Source organism: Lissotriton vulgaris, chromosome 1_2, assembly GCF_964263255.1.
Source record: "Lissotriton vulgaris chromosome 1_2, aLisVul1.2, whole genome shotgun sequence".
Lineage (NCBI taxonomy): Eukaryota > Metazoa > Chordata > Amphibia > Caudata > Salamandridae > Lissotriton > Lissotriton vulgaris.
The window spans coordinates 110889624-110914953 of NC_141686.1; the positions used below are offsets into that span (position 1 = coordinate 110889624).

Consider the following 25330-nt stretch of genomic DNA (forward strand, 5'->3'; position numbering starts at 1 on the left):
TCAGTACTGAATCTCTGTCTCATTTACTGTCATTTTCTTAAAATGTAATGCTTACATCATATTATATTGTTGTACATGCAACTTTATTCTCATATGTATTTTATTATCATTATGAAAGTGTGGGAGGTTGATTTATACTTGTTAGTATTTTTCATTCTTGTCCTCTGTTTTCAAACCAGTGTGTTTGTATGTGTGCTGCATGGAATATTGGAGTGATGATGTGTTTGCAATGGTGGGTGCCTGAGAGGTTGGAAGTGACAGTTGATAATGTGCTGAGCAGCAAGCAGGCTGCTCCTTGTCAGGCTGCTCTACAGAACTTAACTACCTGCTGTACTGGAACGATCTTAAACAAATCTTCCGGAATTTCATCCTTCCTGCGTGGACCTCCTTACTGCACATTTCAATGCAGAAGAGGCATGATGGAGTCACTGATTTCCAAGCTTCCCTTTTTCGCTAAACAGGGAGGCTGGCTTCACAAGAGGAGTCATGGGGAGAAGCGCACAGAGGCAAAAGAGAAGACTGCCACAAGGGTCTTCCTCTACCCTTGTAAAAAGACCTGGGGGCTCTAACAAATGGTCTAATTGGAAAATGAATATGGCTTCCAATGTTGAAACAAACTCTGCATTACTATAAATTCTACAAACACCTGAGCACATTATTTTAACTCCTCCCATATCTTTGAAAATCCTGATGACCGAACCCTTAAGGCCAGTTGTAAGGATTTCTGCCAAGGAGACCTGAACGACTACTGTCTTTAGCAGAACACAGAGCCGGGTGGGAGAACAAATACACACTTGTTAGTCTGTGGGTGCCTACCTTTAGTTTTCCCTTTTCCAGAAACCCCAAAACACCTGCCACTCACTGTATGGTTTGCATCAGGATTCCCAGGTACCTACATAAGCCTTCCACTGAGGTTCTTGTGAGTGGTAATATGGTGTCTCGAATATTCTGCATTCAGTTTCCTGTTATCTGACTTCCTTTTCTCACCTTTACCCTCTTACTTATGGTACAATATTTTTGATTTAGAAAATATTTATTTCCTGACCTTCCTAGTACCCCTTTAACACCCTCATGGTATTGATTCCTTGCATTGTGGTATTGAGGTTAAATGACATCTGTTTTGGTGTTAAGCCTCTTCACGGTTTTATTGTTATTTCTCATATATAAAAACAAGCCCAGCCCAGAACATCTTCACTACTTAAAAGCCTTGCACATGCTGCTGAAAGATGCATGAAGAGCACAAGAGGAGAGGTATCCATTATTGGTAGACAAGTGTTGCAGGAGTTGCTGGGCTCACCAACACAGGTGACAGTAAGTTCTATAACAGTAAACCCAGAAGCACAGAATGTAGGAAGTGACTGACAAAAAGCAAAGAATAGCTCTGCTGCAAATAAACTGAACAGGTTTATTTAGCCCATTGCGAAAATCAAAAAATTACAACATGGTGGATGCCATATTACAAATCAGTTAAAGGAACTCCATACCTAGAGACTATGTAGATTGAAAAACAATAAAATTATCAATATGTGCAGATCATTGTCAGCGGTGGGGTCAGGTAAACATACAAAGGTTTCCAGGCAGAAAAAAAGAAGAAAAAAAGAGTCTTTCTCCAGATGGAATACACCATGTCATTTATGCATCAGTTTGAAGTTATTCTAGATTCACTCGCTTTGCATTATTCCACTTTTTCATGGTTGGACTCAGAAAAGCGTCTTTTTACAATCTAGCAACTACAGGATCAAATCAGAGTGACTCATTGTGATTTCAAGCCAAAGTACCTAAACCTCAAACATTTTTCTCACTGGATTGTATGTGAATCAACTAGTATTACCAATAAGTAACTTGCTGCTTGTGCTGCATGAATATATTATACAGTCACATACTATGCTGTCCATATTCTGTCCTCGATTCCCCTATATAAAAAACAATTATTGATTGGAACAGCTGTAAAATTAAAGCAGAACTACTGCAAATGCTTCTATCCTGGCCTCCCAATATTGGGAATCAGCCGGCTGCAGAGAGCTCAGAATGCTGCGGTCAGGCATATTCAAGTCTGAGTGGCAGAGAGCATGTTCCATCAGCCAGAAGGTCACTCCAATAGCCACCAATATCATTTGTTTAGGGTTCAGCTGGTGTACGTTTGAAGATTTTAACAATCATGCCATGCAATATCTATCCTACAACAAATACCTGCAATATGATGGGTGAAAGGCTTGAATTAACCTCAGTCACTGGTGAAATCTAGGGCCGCATTCCAGTCCATCTTTTATCGGCAAGCATACCACTCTGGACTGAGACCACCTTGTGTAAATCAGTAATGACCCAACTCCTAATGGGAACAGTCCATCCCAAATTACCATGCGAGCCCCTTTGCAGAAGGGGATACAAGCGACTCTAGGCGGGTTTTGACCTTTTTCAACCTCTTCCCCTGGGTGCATCTAGAGACCTATGGCACATTGAGCTTGGGACCCATGACTGGGCATATTATTTGCACTTAGCGTATCCATTAAAAAAAAGTACAAGGTGAAGAGTGAAATTCTTAAATTAATCTAAGCTGCTGGTCATTGCTTGGAAAGTATTCCAGTCCATGGTTTTTCTCACCCACAATTGCCCTCTAGACAGAGGCCCACCCTTTGCAAATCAGTAATGATCCTGCTCCTCAAGGGAAGCATCACCCCAGAGCTGCTAGGCGATAGACTGGGATGCAGACGAAGCAATTACCAGTGGCTGAGATTAACTCATGCCTTTCACCAATAACTTTTTGGTGCTCCTCTGTGCAACGTCCTAAGTAAGATGAGTAAGCCCTGTGGGTCCTGTGCTCAGCATACCACTGGAGTCAAGCTGCACCCTACTGAAGAGGCACACAGAGGCCGAGATCGGTCTGGGGTTGGTTGTGCTCCGGTTCAGAGGAGACCTGGCAGTTTGGGTTGAATTATTACTATTGGAGCAGGACCATGGCTGGTCTGCATATGAGTGGGTTCTTGCTGAGGTGGTAGTGCCAGCTTCCTGGACCTAAGGCTTTCATCCAATCTCACCACTTTTTAGAAAGGCATTTATTAAGACCTGATCCAACAAGCCATCGGGTGGTGTATGGGTTTCCCATGCTCTGACAGATGTGTGACATTGTAGTGTTAGCAGAAGCTTATTGAGTTCTCCTCCTCTTTACTGTATGTGCCTAATATCACCTAAATCACTTTTAAAATTGTAAAGAGGTTTGTTTTGCTACGCTGATTCTCTGTTCAACAGTGAGTGATGCATGATAACATTTTACATAAAGGCGAACTAACTGGTCTAATCCTCTGCAACATCCTTCACTGTGTATTTCTGGGAATAATCCAACTTTAGGGTGATAAATGTAAGCCAAAGATTTGTGCTCTGAGCAGGAAGGCTCAAAATTAGAGTAATCATTTTAGAGTGTTTCTGGGCCCTATGTACCAAGAGTTATGATCCAAGTTGAGGTGTTTTTAATCTTATAGCCTGGTGTGTGCTCGGATTAACTTCTTTGACAGAGTACAGTAAATAAAGTTAAGTGACCGATGGAATGAATAAAGTACAAAGAGCCCAGTTTCTCATTTTATGGTGAAAGGGATAGGCCTGAGTTATTTGGATGTGAAACGGCTTGTGTTTGGCTTGAAGAGGTCCCTGTAACCTTGGGTGAGTTTGATGGGTTCCAAAATTAAGATAGGAAAGATAAATATATCTTAGAGGCCACTACCGCCCTATCCCACAGCAGTACTGACAAAAGACTGCAGTATGGCTTCACAGTCAGAGCAGCCACTGAAATGTTTCTCCTTCAAACTATGGGCCTAATTTAGACTTTGCCGATGGGATACTCCCTCAAAAATGTGACAGATATGAAGTCTGCCGTATTACATTTGCATTATATACGATAGCGCTTGTATTAGGTGGATGTGATATTTGTGACAGAGTATCCATCCGCCAAACTCTAAATCAGGCCCTATGTCTGGGGCTCTGAACACAACTATGCACTGCTGCAGCCAAAGGCTACAAGTATATTTTCTGCATGAGAGGGGAGTGGGCAGTGGAATGTGGACCTCTAAGGTTACAGTCAGGGGGGAGGTTGAGGGAAGAGCCAAGTCCCCGTAGAATCAAAAAGCACAGATAACTCCTGCTGCATCAAACATTCTTTAAAACATACCACGCATGTGTCAGCATAAGACAAGTATTGATATGCAATGGAAGCCACAATACCTTTAAAATATATTTGGTACTGCTGAGATCCAGCCTGAAATGGGACTACTGCTTTCTGATCAGCGAGGTAGGTTGTTTCCAGATCTGCCGAAGCTATTGTAGCTTTTTCCTTTCCACCCTACAGAATCAAGACGACAACAAGTCAGTAAAACTTACATTTGGAGAATTCAAATATACAGAGGCCCCTATGTCTTAAACAGGGTTGGGAAGTGATTTTGTCCATTGTTTTGCCAAAAGACAACCTAACTCCATCTGCTAAAAGAATCAATTATTTCCTGCCACTGCATCCAATCAGTCCTGCAACCTGAATTAGCTGAACGGAATGGTCTTTGTTCCAGCCCCTTTGTGCAGGAAAGGAGGAGCCTTTCTTTCCTAAATCGTCTCCCTTTCACTTCCCCTCCCATCCTTCTTCATCTTCGTAGGACACTCACATGCTGTCCATACTCAATCCACGTCCCATGTTCATTTATCCAGTGCCAGACCCACTCTGTCTTCATCGGATGGTCAAGAGGTTGGGTCACAGAAGACGCTGTAGAGAGTCGCCGAACTTGATGATGTGAAGAAGTCATTATCTCAAAATTTATATCATGACGTCCCGAACTATTTGAGAAAGAACAAAGAAGAACACATGACATGCAATGCTTATGGACTATGGGTCAAATTTAGAGATGTATTCATAGTCATTTACATTACAGCTCTCCGATTGATTATTTGAACCATACAGAGGATTAGGTCAAAGACTGTTTACATATCAGCAAGCTGACAACCAACACCTCAGCAGCTCATCCAATAAACTGATCACTTAGCCTGAGCAGCAACAGCTCAACAGAACAAGCTCATGATGAATCCGGCTGCCATCTCTGAACAACGTTACAGACACAAAGTGGGGCCAGATGACTCCCGGGCTCCAATTGGGGGTACTTTCCCATCATGGAATAACAGCCCCCTTGACCACTCTGGTGCGTCAACCGATCCACTACTCGTCGCACTACAGCAGCTACCACCTGTTTACCTGATATTTACTAGTTCCATAGGGAGGGAGACTGTAGCACTGGGGTGCTAAATAAAGTTAACATTTATTGTGACTATTGTTCATATGTCCTTCAAGCAATGTTGCTGGTTAGTAAACCAACTTGTGAGTTCTTAGGAGTCCTTGGGAGCCTAGATTTAACATTTTGGAAGTTCAGTAGGCAATGTGACATCAAAAGGTTCGTTCATCAGCCAGAAATGAGAGCGACATATAAAAACACTATGGGGTAAATTTTCTAAAACTTTGTGCCGGTCTTGCATCACTGAAGTGACTCAACCCACCACAAAATGTTGATTTTAGGGTTTATATTCCAGCACAAGACATGTTTTTGCAACTTTGCATTAAGCAAGAGTACTATAAGTAGTATAATACTCTAGAGTTCCCATGCAATCTCTCATGGTTTTTTAAACAAATCGCTATCTACCAAAAAAGGTAGATGGGGTTTGCAGAAAACAATTACGCCTCCTCGAGCAGGCACTAAGTTGCAAGTGTGCTGTAATGAACACATACAAAGCTAAAAAACGTTTTCATTAAGTCCAAGCACAGTACAAATCCTATACTAGATTAACACACAAAGCCCTCCCACCATGGTGTAAGGGTGTGTGTGCATAGTGCAAAGAAGTCAAAAGTGCACCGGCACAGTGCTTCATATTGTAGTAGATATAGAGGTGTTCTGCTCTCTCCCTTTGGTTGTTGCACTGGGTCAAATCTTAGTAAATATTGCCCAATTTCTGTGAGTACTGGAAAGGAGAGCACCACCATATTCATAAAGTGTAGCTGCTAATTTCAACATGCATTTCTGCCAACCAATCTTCATCCAGATTGCATAGTATGTGTGTTTCACACCAGTTGGTGAAAGTAAACACGATGAAGTGTATCCTTGAGAAAGGACAAGCCCGCAAAAGTAACAACATCCACAATGTTAACTTTCCCAAAGCCCTAATACACTCATAATGTAAAATATATCTGTGTGATGTAAAACACACCACATCTTGCAAGACACTTTGGAGAAGTGATGCATACCAGTTATCCTGCATCAATTAACATCACATCAAATGTACAAGCCCTGCTGTACCTGGTGTTGTTGGGATCACTGTACGCTTTCTCGATGTCTTCCATCCAGGGAAGGTCCTCCCAGACTCCTGGCACCTTTTCTATCTGCCATCGATAAGGCAAGTGGTAGTGCATCCGTAGACATTCACCTAGCGGATCAAAGCAATGAGAAGTGCATGCACCGCCATCTTTATATCCCTAAAACAATGCCCATAGGTTTCACGTTTTTAATAATGAAATGCTTGTGTAGTGAAAATGAGTGGATAAATTAAGACTGTGTCCTTCCAACTGTTGCTTGCACTTATAAGTCTCTGCAGACAGCACAAGGATTAAATGGTTTGGAGTCTGGACTCTTCGCTTACCCTACTGGCCTTTCAGAAGTAGCATGTACATTAACGTGCACAGCTGCTTTTGGATTCACTCATAATATTATGTGATACACAGTTCTTCAGGGTACACATTTCAAACCTGTAAAGAGCATGCACTCTCAAAACACAAAGTAAGGCCTGATGCACGGCTCACATTTACCAAGCCTCTGAATCTATCTGCGAAACTCTTCCCAGCTCACCAATTACAAGCAGTTTCAGGGACTGGCCCATCTTAATCACTAATAAAATGTGGTTGATTTGTCTAGCGTGAGGCATGTTGCAAACACCAAGGCGCCGTAATCTTGTAGTATATTCCTACATGCCTTTGTGAATTGGCCCCAAACCATCTAAAATAGGAATACAACTGTGGCATTGGGGGAATATTTATGAACAGTTAGCAAAAACAGAAAGAACTGTGCATTCCTTGGACTTTTATTAAAGGGTATTTGTAAGTTTCTTGGCCTCTTCACAAATGTATCTCAGGATACAACACATTGTATTACAAGACCCATCCACAGCATGGAAACTGCCCTCATCTCTGCCACAGATGACATCTACATGACTCTAGATAGCACAGATATAGTGGTCCTCCTCATCCTGGATCTCTCCACGGCATTTGGCACAGTCTTCCATCCCATCCTCATCCAACACCTACACAACATCGGAATCAAAGGACATGCACTCTTATGGATCGTAAAAAAGAACAGTTGATGGACGGAATGCAGAACAATGTCATGCATTTTATTATTATTATTATTATATTAAATTTTGTAGAGTGCTCAGCTACCCGTAGGTTTCCCGGTGCTAAAATCAACATAGACAGAGGGGAGGGCAACGGGAAGAAAGCTTACATAATCAAGAGCCAATGTTTCACTTGTTTGCAGAATTTGAAATAGTCAGGTTCTTTTCGTGACTGAAGGGGGAGAGAGTTCCAAAGTGAAGGGGCTAGCCAGGCAAATGAGCGGCCTCCCATTCTGGCTTTTCTGATTCTAGGCACTGAAAAGAGGTGTTGATTAGATGAACGCAAGGTGCGGGGGGGACAGTGATGATGGACCAAGGAAGTAAGCTATGGTGGGGCCAGGCCATTGTTTATCTTGTGCATGATGCAAAGAGCTTTGAATTTCGTGCGATTTTCAATCCGGAGCCAATGAAGTGCGCGGAGAGAGTTAGAGGTGGGGGAAGTGTTGGGTAGTTTGCAGAGCAACCGTGCTGCCATGTTTTGAACTGTTTGAAGTTTTCGGGTTACCTCTTTGCTGGCGCCCAGGAGAAGGATGTTACTGTAATCCAGTCTTGAAGTAATTAGAGCCTGGACAACAGTTTTCTGGGTATCCATAGGCAGCATCCAGATGATCTTACGTAGCCATTTGATAATTGTGATGCAGATGGAAGAAGTTTTGATCACATGACTTTTCATGGATAGTTGATCGTCGAAGATCACGCCTAAGTTGCGAGCTGATTTAACAGGAGAGGGTGGAGTGCCCATTTGAGCGGGCCAGTGTTGGGGGCCCCATAAAGTAGTATTATGTCCAAACAGCGGAAGTTCTGTTTTTCCCCCATTCAGTTGAAGTTTGTTGTCCAACATCCAGGCTGCGATGCTGTTCAGTCCTGAACGGAGGGTGGAAGAGGGGGCATAAGGGTCTGAGGAGAGAGAGTAGATGATCTGGTTGTCATCTGCGTAGGAGTAAATTGTGAGCCCAGCTTGCTCCGCAATGGACGCCAGAGGTCTGACGTATAAGTTGAAGAGCAAGGGGCTCAAGATGGAACCCTGTGGGACTCCATACGCAGATGTAAAGGATTGGGAGGCAGATGAGGAGGAAAAAACTTGGAAAGTACGGTTGGCTAAGAAGCTAATAAGCCAGTTAAGAGCTGATCCGGTAATGCCCGAAGATCGGAGGGCATTGACAAGGATGGGGTGGGAGACTGTATCAAAAGCGGCACTCAGGTCCAACAAAATGAGTGCCACGGTTTCCCCCCTGTCGACTCGGAAACGGATGTTTTCCGAGGCTCCCAACAAGGTGGATTCTGTTGAGAAACCGGATCTGAAACCTGACTGTGATGGATGTAGGATTACCCTAAGCTCAACATAGGTGGAAAGTTGAGAATTAATATGCTTTTCTCAAATTTTAGAAAATACTGGGATAAGCGAGATGGGACGGAAGTTAGCTAAAATGCTGGGATCAGCATTAGCCTTTTTCAATAAAGGCATTATCATTGCATGTTTCCATGCAGAGGGAACAATAGCTTCACCCCAGTACAGGGATCTGGGGCTAAATCCATCATTTGTTTGCTCACCATGCCATTCCAGTTTGAACATGCCATATGCAAATCAGTCTTGACCCTGCGCCTCATGGGAACAGTCAAGCCCGAACGGCCAAGCCAGGTCCTCCCTGGACTGGAAACAAGCATCCTAGGACCGGTTTCGGGGTTTCACATCTCATTAGCCGGGATAGCTTGACTCCAGTGGCATGGAGAGCACAGGACCCACGTCTGGGCATACCCATCCCACTCGGGGTGACAAATGCAAAAAGAACAGCTGATGAACAGAATGCAGAACAATGTCATACATTCACCACAGTACGGAGATCTGGGCCTAAATCCTATAGTTTTTTTTGCTTTTGCTCACCATGCCATTCCAGTTTGAACCCAGCCATATCATATGCCATATGCAAATCAGTCTTGACCACACCTACACTCACTGGATTCAGACTAGCCTGGCTGATGAAGGGTGATGCCCTGAAACCGGTCCCAGGATGCTTGTTTCCGGTCCAGGGAGGACCTGGCTTGGCAGTTCGGGCTGGACTGTTCCCACAAAGAATACGGTCAAGACTGATTTGCATATGGCTCGGTCCAAACTGGGATGATGTGGTGAGCAAAAGAATGATGGTTAAACCCAGATCCTTGTGACTGGGGGTGAATGTTTGCATTGCCCAGCATTCCGTCCATCAATTGTTTCTTTTGCATATGTCGCCCTGAGCGGGAAGGGTATGCCCAGAAGTGGGTCCCGTGCTCACTACACCACTGGATTCCAGCTAGCCTGGCTGGTGAAGGGTGATGCCCTGAAACTGGTCCCAGGATGCTTGTTTCCGGTCCAGGGAGGACCTGGCTTGGCAGTTCAGGCTTGACTGTTCCCATAAGGAACATGTTCAAGACAGATTTGCATATAGCTGGGTCCTAACTGGGGTGGTGTGGTGAGCAAAAGAATTATGGATTAAACCCAGATCCTTGTGACTGGGGGTGAATGTTAGCATTGTCCAGCATTCAGTCCAACAATTGTTTCTTATGCATATGTCGCCCTAAGTGGGAAGGGTTGCCCAGACGTGGGTCCCGTGCTCACTGCACCACTGGATTTAAGCCTAGATGGTGAAGGGTGATGCCCTGAAACCGGTCCCAGGATGCTTGTTTCCGGTCCTGGGAGAACCTGGCTTGGCAGTTCGGGCTGGACTGTTCCCACTGATTTGCATATAGCTGGGTCTGAACTGGGGTGGTGTGGTGAGCAAAAGTATGATGGATTAAACCCAGATCCTTGTGATTGGGGGTGAATGTTTGCATTGTCCAGCATTCCGTCCATCAATTGTTTCTTTGTCTCTTATGGATCTGCTCCTTCCTGATTGTAAGGACCCAGTAAGTTAACTTGGCAATATACCTCGGATGCCCGCAGCCTCATCTGCGGAGTTCTGCAAAGATCCTCCCTGAGCCTGATCCTCTTCAGTGCATACATGATCCCTCTAGCCCTCATCATCCGTTCTCACGATATCAACCTCCTGGTCACAAGCAAGGTGGACCCTTTATGCCGGGATCAACGCAAAGCTCACTAGAAGGCTGCAGACCATTCAGGACGCTGTAGCCCGAATAATTCTCAACTCCTATGCCGCACTCACATGACACCACACCTGAAGGGGCTCAGCTGGCTCTCCATTAACAAACGAGCACAATTCAAACTCCTAACCCACACTTTCAAGGCCTCATAACACTGGCCCAGCACACCTTAATAATCGCATCTGCTTTCACAACCCTTCCACACACCTCCGCTCATCCGGACTTCTACTTGCACAAATCCCAAACATACGGAAAACCGGATCTGGCAGTCAAGCGTTCTCCTATATCTTCCTAACTCATGGAACGATCTGCCACTACAGCCTGCTGCAGCTGAGCCTTTTCCTGACTTCTTGAATTCCGCTAGAAGCTGAATACCTGGCCTTTCAAGCCATCCCACTAGGCCCTAAGTGTGCCAAGACTCACACCTGCTCAGTACCAGGATATCCTAACAGGTGATAGTGCGCTCTACAAATAGGCATAACATAAAGTACTACAAAGTGCCTTTGTCCATTGACCCACGTGTGTATACATAGAACAGTCCATATCACATAACATAAAGTACTACAAAGTGCTTTTGTCGATTGGACCCACGTGTGCATACAAAGAACAGTCCATATCACATAACACAAAGTACTACAAAGTACCTTTGTCAATTGGACCCACGTGTGTATGCATAGAACAGTCCATATCAGTGGCTGTAGTAACTGACAGATTTTCAAACAGACCAATAGTAGAGAAGAAGGAAGAGCAAAATTAAATTAAAATTAAATGTATTCTAAAAGACACAAAACATCATAACATATAAAGGTATTTCTGCTGTGTTTTGCCACAGTTCAGATACTATTCTTCCAAATCTCTACACCATGCCATGAAATAACTAGTTGATCGCTGTGTAATAATCCTATTGACTCAATTACTTCTCTCTGACTGTTTCTCTGGCAAGTCTCACTTTCCCTGACGCAAAACAATGTGCAAAAGATCTTATAATAGTGTATAGCACATGATGGCCATGAAACATCCTTATGAATATTTGTAGTAGCCAAACCATAAGTTTGCTAAACTCCAGACAGTGATAGTTCGACCATGCTGAGCAGGACACAGGTGTGCACTGCCTGCGAGGATCAGGCGGTAAGAAGTATGTAAGGACTCACTTTTGCGCTGACAAAACGCCCAGATGTGATAGGAGCAGATCTCGTTCGGATCACCACAATCTTCTGGAGAAACCACTCGCCGCACAAGGGGTTGGGAAACTGGGAATGGAAAAGTAGCACAGAGTTAATCGTTTCGCCACAAAAGAGAGAGCTGTTCTAAGTTGTTTTAAGTTAGTATTTTTGTAACAAATAACAACCATGAAGTGGTGGTTACATTTTCAATCTTCAGTCTTTATGCCTTTTCACAATCAGTGTATCACAATATACAGGCTAGACGTTAGATATAATATCCTATCCTATCCTTTCACTTTACTGTACTATGGGAGACAGGTTATTTATTTAGATATTATTTCAACCACACCCTTTATCAGACGAGTGTGCTTCATCCACGTTCTTAGAAGATTAAAACAATAAAATTGAAATAAAAATGTGCAAACATATATTCATCATTAAGTATATAGGTTATATAAAATTTGGACTGCAGCTTTCTAATGTAAACTTAATTCCCTCCATATATCGGCCTAAGGTAATATTTCTTTAGTTTCTGTAGCATTGGGCAAACAACGCATGAAACCATAGATATTACCCAATTTTATTTTAGGATCCTCACTTCTCTCAAAATAACAATCTAATTCCAACTAACCTCTCCATTCACCTCATAGTATTAATCAGACATATTGTAACACCTGGAGCACAGGGGTATGCAGCACAGGTGGCTCTCATTCACTCTCATGCTTCATGTAGATTGTGTTTGTAAATGCCTGTCAACATATTTACAATGAAAATATTTTACCACTTCTACTTTATTAGAGGAAGTATCATATTTGCAACCTAATGATGTTGACGAGAGACACCCAACACATGCTCTTTCGATTTACAATGTAATTCTGTGACATCATCCATGCACTTTCATCTTTAGGGGAAGGGTGGAATGTGTGTGATCCTATGGAAGGTACCTTTACATCAGAACCTCGCATCAATTCACACACCTGCCTAAACCACACATCCGATATTGGCTGGAAGCATGCGAGTGAGAGATCAACGCAGACAGTCTTTGGTCATACCTGATGAGCGTATGCATCTGCAGGAGCGCCACAATCCAAACCAACAGTGCTCGCACACAGAAGCTCATGCCGCCATTTCACCATAGCTACTCTCCAGCAGAGGAATGTTAACCAACCATTACCCAACAGTATTAAGCTTACCTCTTTTAACAAGCATTGTCAAAGCCAATTAGTATCGCTTTGCAAATGCTTGTTGTTTGCCTCTACTGGGGTTTCCAATACTTGTTTAATTACTCCTGTACTGGCAAAGCCAAAATGGTGGCTACTTAGTATGGTATTTTCTATGGATCCAAAATGACATCATCTTGCATGTAGACGCAACAAGGTGGACATCGGGGTGGGCACAAAAAAAAGTTTTGTCATTTTGGAACATTACTTTCTACAGTTCCAATATGTTGCATGTACACAGGATAGGTTTTGCTGCTCAGGGAACACCTCTCCCAGGTCATGTGAGAGGTGCACCATAATGATCCTCAGACGTTGCTCACAGACACAGTGTTTGAGACTGCTTAAGTTAGGGGCCTACCATGTGTACCCCCTTTACACTGCTATCCCCATGTCTAGGAGTTCATCTGACAGGTATAAAGTGGTAATGATTATGGTCTATAGATGGATGCGTTCCTCCTGAGACTGCCTACTGGCCTTTCCCTGGTCAAATCTGTACTGTGCGTCATTACTAGGATCCCTTAAGCCATTAACCCACAATAGAATTCCCTAGCAAAAGATATGTGTGTTCCTTTTTTGGGCTGCAACTTCTGCTTGCACTACTTGTATCTTCTTTTCTCTTTTCCCTATACCGACCACTTTAGGTCCAGGTGCTGTGTGCATGGTACGAATCCACAAATCCTACTTTGGAGCACAGGGAACCTCTGTATGTACCCCAGCAGATTCAGCAAGATTCATCAGGTCATCCTATGACCAGTTACATTTTGACAACGGTATATGTCAAAGGTATGCACTGGTCCTAGCCTGAGCCAAAGAAATGAGATCTGATTGGCCAAGGTCTGCCTGGAGTGATTTCACATCCTTAGTGGCAATGGATTCTGTATTTCAAAATATCAATTGCTACAACCTCTGGAAATAAGGTGGTTCTTTTATCAGAATATAAGTTCACTTTTTCACTTCAGCAATTCTCTGCAAGAAGAGGAAAGGATATGATAGGGGCCAACCTTTATTCTGTTTGTGTTACCTGAGAAGAAGGAGATAAACTGCCAATATGGCTTAGAACTTGCACAAATTAATCTCAAAAACTGTGAATGAACAGTGGGACTTACCGCCTATGAAAGGATTCTCCCAAGACATTGCCCTACCCACCCAAAGTGACTGCATTTTGCAGAGAGATGACTCTGCAAGTTGTCTCTCCATCTCCCTGTGAAACAGCTCTTTAATGACTTCACTTGATGGAATTCTGACTGGTGGGAGGAATTCTCATATTATTTGCTCAGGTGCTCTGCCACTACCCACCTCCCTAAAGACCTCCAATGGCGTCTTCACAAAGTCTTGCTGGAGACATCTACACTGTTCGGATGGCGGACCAAGTCCTGAGCACACTGCCAAACCTGCTGAAGAAAGACTGTGGCCAGAGGCAACCTGCCTAAACGAGATGAGATACTATGGGTATCTCCAGTTCCAATTGGGACTAGAACACACAAAGGACACAACTGAGACTGCTCGTGCTTTGACTGACTGATTGACTAGATATGGGTTGCCTGGCCTTCAAGTCTAAGGCCGGTGTCTGAATACAGAACTGCTACTGGCACTCACCTCCACCAACCCAGACTGAGAACTTGGAGAAATGTGCTGCAACTGCTTACAACTACATAAGCCTCTGCAACATAACTGACATACAAAGGGCCTTATTCATGAAGGTACTTGCGTGTAGTAAATATACGAGTGAGGATTCTCTGCACTCATGACTCCACACTAGTATCGGAATCTCCGCACTTGGGATGAATCTCTGCATGGCGCATTCTCTGCAGATTCCGCCAGAGTGCAGATATTCTTCTTGAATCAGGCCCCTATGTAGTACATTAGATAAACATTGTCCTATTTTTACGGAGCACTTAAAGATAGGCGAGCTCGTAATCATGCATATCATTGCATTAGACAAAGTGATTAACAGCAATCTATTCCATTTTTAATCAACTATTGTATCTCTAGATAAACAAAATCCTTGAACTGAGAGGACATTCACTGTAATATAGCATTATAGCCAGCTGACGAGGGCTATACCGGTTTTTAAGGGCCCTATAACAAGGGAGAGGGCCTTTATCAACCTGGATTGCCTGTAAGGCTATTAGAAAATTCCACCCACTAAGGGTAGAATTTACTAAAGAAAAAAGGAGAAATATGATGGAGCTGTGGGCTTAAACCAGCCCTTATAAGCCCGGAGATAGTCCATTGTCTTCAATTGAGCTCTCAGCATTCCAATGTTCTAATGTAAGTTATATGGAATCCCAACTCAGCATCAAAAATCCAAGAGAAAACCTTCACTGTTCATGCTTACAAGAAAGGAAAATGCTACTTAACAGTATGCATCTGGTCTTGGCACTTAGCAATAGATAGCCATCTGGTGTTGGGCTCGGATGTTACAGGTTGTTGTTGTCTTGGAAGGAGACTTTGTAGTCACGAGATAGGTGACTCCTCCCTTGGACGATAGTGTGCATGGGCATCGACTCCATCCTTAGATTGTTTTTCGCCATGATGGGAAATGAAGGAGTTAGTAGAAAGAAAAGATGTCCATGTGTGTATATCTAAATAAGATAAAACTGGAACAGATAAAGGTCCCGGGGAGGCGGGAGGGCGTGTGAGAATCTGCAGCTCTACATGCCAAGAACAGATGCATACTGGTAAGTAGCATTTTCCGTTCAAGGCATATGAGCTGCAAACCTCACACTTAGCATAGACTATACAGCAGTATCTCCCCTAGCAGTGGTCACCTGTATCGGTTGCAGTCGTTTGTAAGAGAGTTTTAAGAACAGCTTGGCCTACTGCAGCTTGCTGTTTGGCTTGTACGTCCACACAATTGTGTTTAGTGAAGGTGTGTGTTGTAGACCATGTTGCTGCTTTACAGATGTCTTCTAAGGGAATGTTCCCTAAGATAGCCATAGAGGCTCCTAGTTTGCGTGTACAGTGCGCTCTAGGAGGAATTGTTAATGTGCGCTTTGCTTTTAGGTAGCATATTTGGATACATTTAACGATCCATCCTGCAATCCCAGCTTTAGAAATGGGATTTCCTTTATGCGGAGGGGAGAAAGCTACAAACAATTGTTTTGTTTTGCAAAAGGATTTTGTTCTGTCAGTGTAATAAAGAAGTGCTCTTTTAACATCTAAGGTGTGTAGAGCTTTTTCTGCTACAGAGTCTGGGTTTTGAAAAGACACTGGCAAATCCACTGATTGATTAAGATGGAAGGGAGTGATGACCGTAAGAAGGAATTTTAGGTTTGTTCTGAGGACCACTTTGTTACGATGTAACTAAGAATGGTTCCTGTATAGTGAAAGCTTGAATTTCACTTACTCTTCTAAGAGAGGTAATGGCAATTAAGAAAGCTGTTTTCCATGTGAGAAACTGTAGTTTGCATTTGTGTAAAGGTTCAAAGGGGGGGGGTCCCATGAGCCTGGTAAGAACAATATTTAGGTTCCACACTGGAGAGGGTGGTAACCTAGGAGGAATGATTCTTTTTAGGCCCTCCATAAAAGCTTTAATTGCAGGGACTCTAAATAGTGACAAGTGTTGTCTGTTTTGTAAGTAAGCAGTGAGTGCTGCTAGATGTAAACGTATAGATGAATATGCCAGATTACATCTTTGTAAATGCAGTAGCTAGCAAATGATATTTTGGATGGAAGCATCCAGTGGATTTATATGATTATTGGTGCAGTAAATGGCAAATCTTTTCCATTTTGCAGCATAGCATGTTCTAGTAGTAGGTTGTCTGACTTCTTTAATGATGTTCATACAGTCTGGCAGAAGGTTAAGTTAACCAAACTCTAAGACTTCAGGAGCTAGATCTCCAGATTCAGCTGACTTGGATCTGAATGTCTGATCTCTCCATGGTTCTGTGTTAGTAGGGATGGAGACAGGCACAGTCTTTGGTGCAGGACTTGTGAGAGTTCTAGCAGCGTTGTGAACCACGGTTGGCGTGCCCATGTGGGAGCTACTAGAATTAGTTTGAGAGACTGTTATAGGAGCTTGCGTACCACTAGTGGAATTAGTGGGAGTGGCGGAAAAGCGTATGCAAATCTGTATGACCAGTTCATCCATATTGGATTGCCCTTGGACAATGGGTGAGGAAACCTGGCGGAGAAGGTTTGGCATTTTGCGTTGTCGTGTGTGGCAAACAGATCTATGTCTGGTTGGCCCCACTTGCGGAAAAATGGTAGAAGAACTTGTGGATGCAGTTCCCATTCGTGAATCTGTTGTGTCTTTCGACTTAACAGATCTGCAATCTGATTGTGAACTCCTTGAAGGTGTTCGGCAAGTATATATATATTTTGAGGGATGGACCATCTCCAAATGTTCTGTGCAAGCTAGGACAGTTGCAGAGAATGTGTGCCTCCTTGTTTTTGAATATAGTACATGGGTGTCATGTTGTCCGTCCGGATCAAGACAGCTTTGTTCTGTACATGTACTTGGAAAGATTTTAGTGCTAGGAATATTGCTAGTAGCACTAGGTGATTGATGTTGAGCACTTATTGTTGAGTGGTCCATCTGCCCTGCGTTGTATGTCCGAGGAGATGGGCTCCCTATCCTTTGAGTGATGCGTCTGTTGTAAGTACTATATGTGGAACACGTTCGAGAAACCGCCGCCCTTTGGACAAGTTTTTAGTGTTCCACCACTTTAGAGAGCGATGTGTGTGGCTGTCCACCAACACCAGATCTGTAAATTGTCCTTGAGCCTGATTCCACTGTCGTGCTAGACATTCCTGTAATGGACGCATTTGAAGTCTTGCATATGGTACAATAAAAATGCAACATGCCATCATGCCTATGAGTTGCATGAATACTCTGGCTGGAAGAGTGTTGGTTTTTGAATTTTTGTGACTTGTATGCTCGCTATCCTGGCTGGACTGGGATAGGCTAGAGCTGTAGAGGTGTTTATTGTGGCCCCCAGACATTGGTGTACATGAGAGGGCTGGAGAGCCGACTTGGTGTAGTTGATCGTGAACCCCATGTTGTGTAATGTTCGATTGGTTTAATGAGTGTGAAGAACACACTGATTGAACGACTTGGCTTTTATTAGCCAGTCGTCTAGATAAGGGAAGACATGTATTTGTTGTCTTCTGATATGCGCTGCTACTACTGCAAGGCACTTTGTGAACACTTTGGGTGCAGTTGTCACTCCGAATGGAAGGACTTTGAACTGATAGTGTTGTCCGTCTAGTACAAACCATAGATACTTCCAGTGAGAAGGATGTATGGGAATGTGGAAGTAGGCGTCCTTGAGATTTAGTGTGGCAAGGAAGTCGCCTTGTTGTAGCAGCGGGAGCACTTGTTGTAGAGCGATCATGTGAAAATGATCTGAGTGTATATATAGGTTGAGGGGCCTGCGATAGAGAATTGATCATAGTGTCCCGTCCTTCTTGGGTATTAGGAAGTACAGTGAATAAACTCCTGTTCCTTGATGTTGTAAGGTAACAATCTGTTGTGTTCTTTTGAAGCAATGAGAGAACCTCTTGTTTTAGTAGCGTAAGATGTTCTGTGGACATGGGACACTCAGTGGGTGGTACATGAGGAGGGGTAGCTGTAAGTTCTAGGCAGTAACCATACTGGATAATTTGTCTTAACCACCTGTCTGTTGCGATGAAATTCCAGACAGGTAGGAACTGTGCTAATCTCCCCCCGACTGGAGTGGAATGTTGTGGGGGGAGTGGAAGGAAGTCACTGTTTTGTGGTGAGAGAGGTACGATTGGTGTTATTACCTCGACCTCTTCCATTATTTCTGTTTCCTCTGTACTCTCCTCTAAAATAGCCTCTATTGGGGGATGTTTGTGTAGTGGCTTTAAAGGAAGATGAGTTGTCTGCTCCCATTTGTTTGGAGGCTCCTCTGTAAAAGGAGCGACGAAAGGAGCCTCGTGTTTGTGGGGACTGTAACGCTCCCATGGATTTGGCAGACTCAGTATCTTTTTTCATTTTTTCTAGTGCAGTGTCCTTAGCCGGGCCAAAATGTTGTTAGTTGAACGGCTGGTTAAGGATAGTAGTCTGGACCTCCTGCTTAAAACCCGAGATGCGTAGCCAGGCTTGACGCCTAAGAAGCCTACTGGTATTTATGACTCTAGAGGCAGTGTCTGCTGCATCAAGTGCACATTTTATTGATGCATTTGAAATTAGTTTACCCTCTTGGATGAGATCATTTGCTTGTATTTTATATTGGTCAGGCAAATGTTGTAGTAGGGTTTCTAACTGATCGTAAAGGGCCCTATCGTATCAGGCGAGCAGTGCTTGGGTGTTAGCTATGCACCAGTTATTGGCTGCTTGGGCAGCTATTCTTTTACCAGAAGCATCTAACAACTTGTATTCTTTTTTTTGTGAAAATGTTTATTTGGAAAACCACATATATATATTGCTTCAGAAAGATACAGACATGAGCCTACAACCCTTAGGGCCGGCGCTAGACAAATCAAGATCATGCAAAGCTAAATGAGCACAGTACAACAACTACGGGTCCTAGGTTATAGTAAATCGTAAAAGCAGGATTCATATCAAAGCGCGTCCACGAATTAGCAGGATGTGAGAGGACTCCATTTTATAATAAGGGAATGAGGATCTTAAGAACATACAATCTAGCGAATCCTTATTTGGAGCAAGCCATGTAGCAGGATGTAGGCATTCAGCGTGAAACGATTAGGAAGTGGACTCAAAAACACGAAAAGCAAAATATGCAGGTATACATTAACTGTGCGCTAACTCGGCGGTCCACCCATGAGATCAACAATCACTGTAAAAACATTAAGCGCACATTGCAAGATTCTTCCCAGAACGAAGTAGACTTAAGCCCCCACCTGTTCAAAGGTATATAAAAAGAAAAGAGAAGAAAGGCCATAGAAACAAAAAAGAAAGAAAACAAATCCCCATCCCATCACCCCCCACCCCGCATACCAGCAGAAGGCTACGGCCTACCCCCCGTATGGGCATGCCTGTCACCCCAACAAAGAAAAACCCTGATTATGGGAAAAGATTGGAGGAGGAGCCCACGCGCCCGCCCCCCAGTCCCACCCCCTCTCTACCCCACTACATCTCAGAAGAGAGTGTAAGCTCCCCAAGAAGAAGGCGGCCATCTTTACTTGAACATCATATTCGCCCCACAGTTGCAATACCAAACCGAGTCCCGCATCACCACCGGAATCACCAACGTAGTAGAGCAATCAAGCCCCACTCAACCTTGGCCAGTTCGAGCATGAGTAAACACAGTTCCCATCTCCTCAGTTCCACCGGCAGACGAACCTGGTGGCCACAACTGCCTCTTAAGAGCCACTCGAGTATTCTGTGTGGACAGCCCCACAGTGACGAAACCTCTTCTCCAGTAGTTGCTATCCGATAGTGGAAGTGTCTGGCTTTGTCGGTCGGCAGCTATCAATTGAGTCAGGGAAACAAAGGAATTGTCCGTCGTGCAAATATGGCCGATGTAATCACTGTCCTCAGGGTCCAGCCCTTTATACCACTGAGAGTCTTCAGCCGGCTATGCTCAATCTGTAGCTACCGAAAACCCCATCACAGTCCCATCCGTGCCCTCCGGCAACATACCCGAAGCAATAACCACCAGGGAGTCAGGAATGGCCAGCAGTCCACGGCTCAGTGAGGTGCGGCAGTCCTCAATAGCCAGGAGGACATCTCTCAGGGTGTATTCCCTCTCTCCGCTTTCATTGGTTCTGACGCTCCTCGCCCCTGGGGGTCCCCGGACTGGAGGGTACACATCGTGTTGTGCGTTCTGGGTCGCTGTACCCTTTAGCAGCAGATGTTGTGATTGTGACGGAGCCCTTCAGAGCACTCCGTATTTTAGCGCCACAGACATCTCACCGGCCATGCAGAAGGAAGGGATCCGTAATACGACACTGGTTACCGCCGGCCGGCGGTCCCGCTAAAAACCAGGTCCCCCCGGGCAGCCCATCAACGAAATCCAATACGGGCGTTAAAACTGCCGTCAGTTCCCGGGGCAGCCACTGCAGAGAGAGTCAGCCAAAGAACGTTAGGATGCTCGGGGCACTTGCCTGATATTCTCCTGTGGCCACCGGCAAAATCGAGCGAACCGCAACTCCCGTTGGGGTTCACCGGTCCTTATTGCCCAGCCACTGCCGCTGTTGTTCATCTCACCGCCGGCAGCGTCACTACTTGAGGCCCCGGAGTACAACCGACTCAGGCCTCAATCCTTGCGTCGACGTTACTCGGTCATTCGGGGCGATCGCGAGCTCGGAATTGCGCGGTCGAGCACCGCGTCGTCTCAGCTGCAAGGAGATGGGGGTTTGATGCAGGATCAATGCCAGGATGTTAGGGAGGGAGAGGGCGAGCGGCGGAGCCGGGCGCTTATGCGGCCATCTTGGTCGACGTCTTGGCTCCTCCCCTCAACAACTTGTATTCTTTATCATGAGGTGGCGCTTCTCCTGAGGCTTGGGAGTTAGCGCACTTCCTAGAATTAGAAACTATCAGAGAATCCAAAGGCAACTGTTGTTTAATGTAACAGGATCTGCAGGGGCAGGCCTATTCTTTTTCTCTACTGTAGTGTTTAGAATCCTGGCACGTAGGGGATCTTTAAATACTTCGGGGGCAAGCTTAATGACTCCATTATTCTTTGGCAATATTTGCACTGACTTTTGGGACTGTTCAAATGTATCTAATAGAAAGTCCTCTTCTGCCTCATCTGAGTGCATTGTGACACCATGATAGATGGCAGCCCTATTAATTAACTGTCCAAAACCAATATTGTCGTCTGGTGGAGATGGTTTAGAGGGGTATGTATGTAGACTTGGGACGTTCGGTATGTCTGGTGGGATAGGGTACTGCCAATCATGTGGGTCAGTTGGGTAAGTGAAAGGGTCATCTGGGTTACCCCCTATCCCCATGTCGTCATTATCATCATCCTGTGGAGGTGTATGAGGTGGAGAAGTATGAGGTGGAGAAGTTTCAATTGGAGGTGTAATAGGTTTAGGTAGAGGAAGTGGGTTAGAAGGAAGTATAGGAGAAGAAGGGTGCATAGGCGATGTGGCAGAGTCCTTCTTCTTCACAGGCACTGGAGGAACATGTGCTGTGTCTAACTTCCTCTTCCTATATGGTCACGTGGTGACATGTCCTGTCTCTGGATCAATATAAATCTTGTTCTGCTTTGGTCAACAGGATCCAGATGAAAAAGCTCCTCTTCTTCAGTAACCGCTTCCGGCGACGATTTTTTCTGTTCGAGCGGGATTGGTGTTTGTTTTTGTCCTTAGCCTTAGGAGGCGTAATAGAGTCCTTTGGCATAGTTTTTTGTTCAGAGGATTTTGGTTTCGGAGCCGAAGCTGGATGTTTCGGAATGGAAACATTCAAAGCTGGTTTGTCTACAGGCTTGGGAGTTTTTGGGCCCGGTTTGTCTTTTGAAGTCGACGGCGTCAGAACCGATTTCAGAGCCGGGACTTCTTTTGGTTTTGGCGCCGAAGGTGCTGGTGGGATTGGTACCTGTGGTCTGCCTCTGAAACGATTTTGAGATCCTTGGAATCTTCTTCTGGGACATCTGTGCCTTTGTCGAAGAGGTCTACCGGTTCCGGAGCTGATCTCTGCATGATGTGTAGTGAAGTAGTGTGGCTCACTGGTTAGAGGCGGCAGACCCGAGAGCAGAGGACGGCCCGGGACCAGGGTTCGATTCCCGGCGCGGCAGGTTTCTGGACCAGGGTCAGCGGACTCGATAATTCTCTCGCCTCGGTGCCCACTCTGATCAGCGATCACACTCGGCAACTCTGGGCATTAGCTTGCCTCATCTTCACTAATGGCCCCACCAGACCGCCGGGGATGCCTGGTCTCACCCTGGAGATACCCATTAAGGGACCATCTCTCAGGGAAGCCAGGAAGGGTTTCGCAGCGGTCGAAGCGCCTTGGGACCCTACGGGTAAGTAGTGCGCTATATAAATGCCAATACATTTACATTTACATTTACATGTGTCGATGAGCCCTTCGTTCTCGAATGGTCTTCTTCGATCGAAAGGATGTGCAGGCTGGACAGCAGGACTCGTCGTGGTCAGGTGCTAAGCACAGGTTGCAGACCTTGTGATGGTCACTGTGCAGAAATGTTGCTCCACACTGGGGGCATTTCTTGAACAGCGTCCTTTCCATGAGATGTAGGCCTCAGAGCATGGATAGGCCCAACGGCCCGCGTGGACGGCCAGAATCGAGCTGATGAAGTTGATTCGAAGGTTGAGATGTTTAGAAGTTAATGTGAAGAGTTACGGAGGTTTTTTCACGTGGAAAGTAGATTTCGAACCGGAGCGGAAAAGTTACATCCGAACCCAATGGCGGAAAAAAACAATCTAATGATGGAGTCGATGCCCATGCGCACTATCGTCCAAGGGAGGAGTCACCAATCTCGTTACTCCAAAGACTTCTTCTAAGACAACAACAACCTGCAACATCCGACTCAAACACCAGATGGCGATCTAATGCTAAGTGTGAGATCTGCAGCTCATATGCCTCGAACAGTAAGTTTCTTTTTTCTTAAACACACACATAAAAATGTTTCAAGCATATTAAAAATGGATAGCCCTCTTATGTCATGAAGAATATCATTAAACTCTTGCAGTAACTTTACACTTCCGGTTCTGAGCTGCTAGGTTGATTTAGAACCTCTTTTGGGAGTCTTGGCAGTTGATCATCCAGATAAATGTACCCAGAACATCATTCTCCTAGGCCCCTTACATAGGGCGTAGGATAGAGCAAGCAATTGACCATGGATTCCCAAGTGTTGAGTCTCACTGACTTTAAATGAAGGAAAATTAGGAAATTATTGTGGGCTCTTAGTCCATCATGAGAACGTGTTTAGCTCCTACATGCTCCAAGGGACGCTGCACAAGAGATGCTATCAAGATCTGGTTGTCCGCTGTGTCATTTTATTACGCTAACGAGTATCTTAATTGTACCCCTGCTCACTGGTTCTCTGTACCTGGACTTCTCAGGTTACTCCTTTTGCGTACCAGAGCCTCCCTTTGAAAAGGGAAAGCACCAGAGCTCATGTAGTTAGAGCAGGTCAATGTCATGGATTTGCCCATTTGCACTGTAGATGCAAAGGTGTGGCCAACACCTATGATAGTAACCAATGGTGCAAGTTGAAGTAGGCCGGAGGAGGAGAGACACCACACAGTAAGACATACAAGTGGATATTATTGCTGGTGAAAAATAGCTGCCACAAAGAGGAAATGTTTACCTTGCTTTTTGAGTGCACTTTCTTTTCCCAGACTGGATAGAGGGTGACACTGCCTCTCAGATTTCTTTTCCTGTACGCTCAACCCCTGTTCCCACGACGAGGCACACATACAAGAAAAGTTCTAGCCCTCGTTGCTCATCTTTAAATGGTGAGTGCAAATAGCCCCGTAAATAAATTGTGATGTAGCAATCAAAACATAAGCAGTGACAAGGAAAACAAACTTCAGCATTGCAGACAGGGAAAGTCAGGGGAAGTATTGTAATCTAGAACACAGCGTGTTTTATCGTAGCGTTTTTACTGCATGTATCTATACATTTCAACTGTTTCCCCTTGAATTTTTGCAGCTGCCACTTTCCTTTCTAGCACTCACAATTTGGAATAGTTAGCCCAATTGCAGCTTACATTCTCAACCCGGTTTATGATGCTATGTGCCATTGGTGCTAAATAGAACATTATCCATTTGATGGTGCTATGTAGGTGATTTTACAGCACTGCTATGTGTGCTATTTTCATGGTGCAATTTGCTTAGGCGTCATGCTCCTAACCGAGGTTGAAAGAGAGGCAAAGATTGTTCTTATTTTTTGGTGCAGGCGCCTGGGTTCTATCGTTATAGAAGTCAATTAAATTCAATTCATTTCGGTGTGCAGGAGCTCTCAGTGAATATTCTTTAACTGGTACAAATTTCAGCTGATCATTTGTTCTGGAAACAGGAGTGAGGGGAGCGGGAGTAGGATGCACAGGTGATTTATATGTGTGTTGAGTCTGAGGTTGAAACAGTCACGGGGTTTGTGCAGTCATCAGAACTTATGTTGTCAGTGGAGCTCAGAGTAGGAGGACCACTCACAGTATCAGTTGCTGGTCATTGTAGGGGTAGGTGTTGAAGTACACAACAATGTGCTGTTGTAGTCCAGAGAGCTGGTATGAGGTGATGGTACTGGGTGCTTTGTGCTCATCGGTAGAGAAGGCAGTGCATCGACTGAGGACTTCGTAGGTGGTTTGCTGTTGTCTGGCATGTTGGTGCCAGGGGCTATGATAGGATCCTTCATGTCCTTTGCTAGAGGAGGAGAAGCATCTGCTGATTCTGGCATAAATTATTTGTTTGCTTGTTGAGTGCTGGTTGTTTGTATTAAGGGAAGAAGGTGAACTCACTGACATATGAATGTCTCCTTTGTTTGTAGGATCATCCTTGATGCTTTGTAGGATCATCCTTAATGCTGGCTGGTGCCAAAGGGTCCACTTCGATCGCTGTAGTGACTTG

The 25330-nt window shown here is 44.6% G+C and overlaps 1 protein-coding gene across 1 annotated transcript in view; it reads right to left on the minus strand.

Moving 5' to 3' along the window:
- The window catches only part of LOC147734647 (protein mono-ADP-ribosyltransferase PARP12-like), a 235978-nt gene that overhangs the window by 63993 nt on the left and 146655 nt on the right, over window positions 1-25330 (minus strand). The window contains exons 5-8 of the mRNA XM_086952946.1: window positions 11631-11729; window positions 6318-6444; window positions 4644-4812; window positions 4213-4330 (exon numbers count right to left, since the gene is read on the minus strand). Of these exons, the coding sequence (XP_086809072.1) occupies window positions 4213-4330; window positions 4644-4812; window positions 6318-6444; window positions 11631-11729 (513 nt within the window). The remainder of the gene's footprint in view (window positions 1-4212; window positions 4331-4643; window positions 4813-6317; window positions 6445-11630; window positions 11730-25330) is intronic.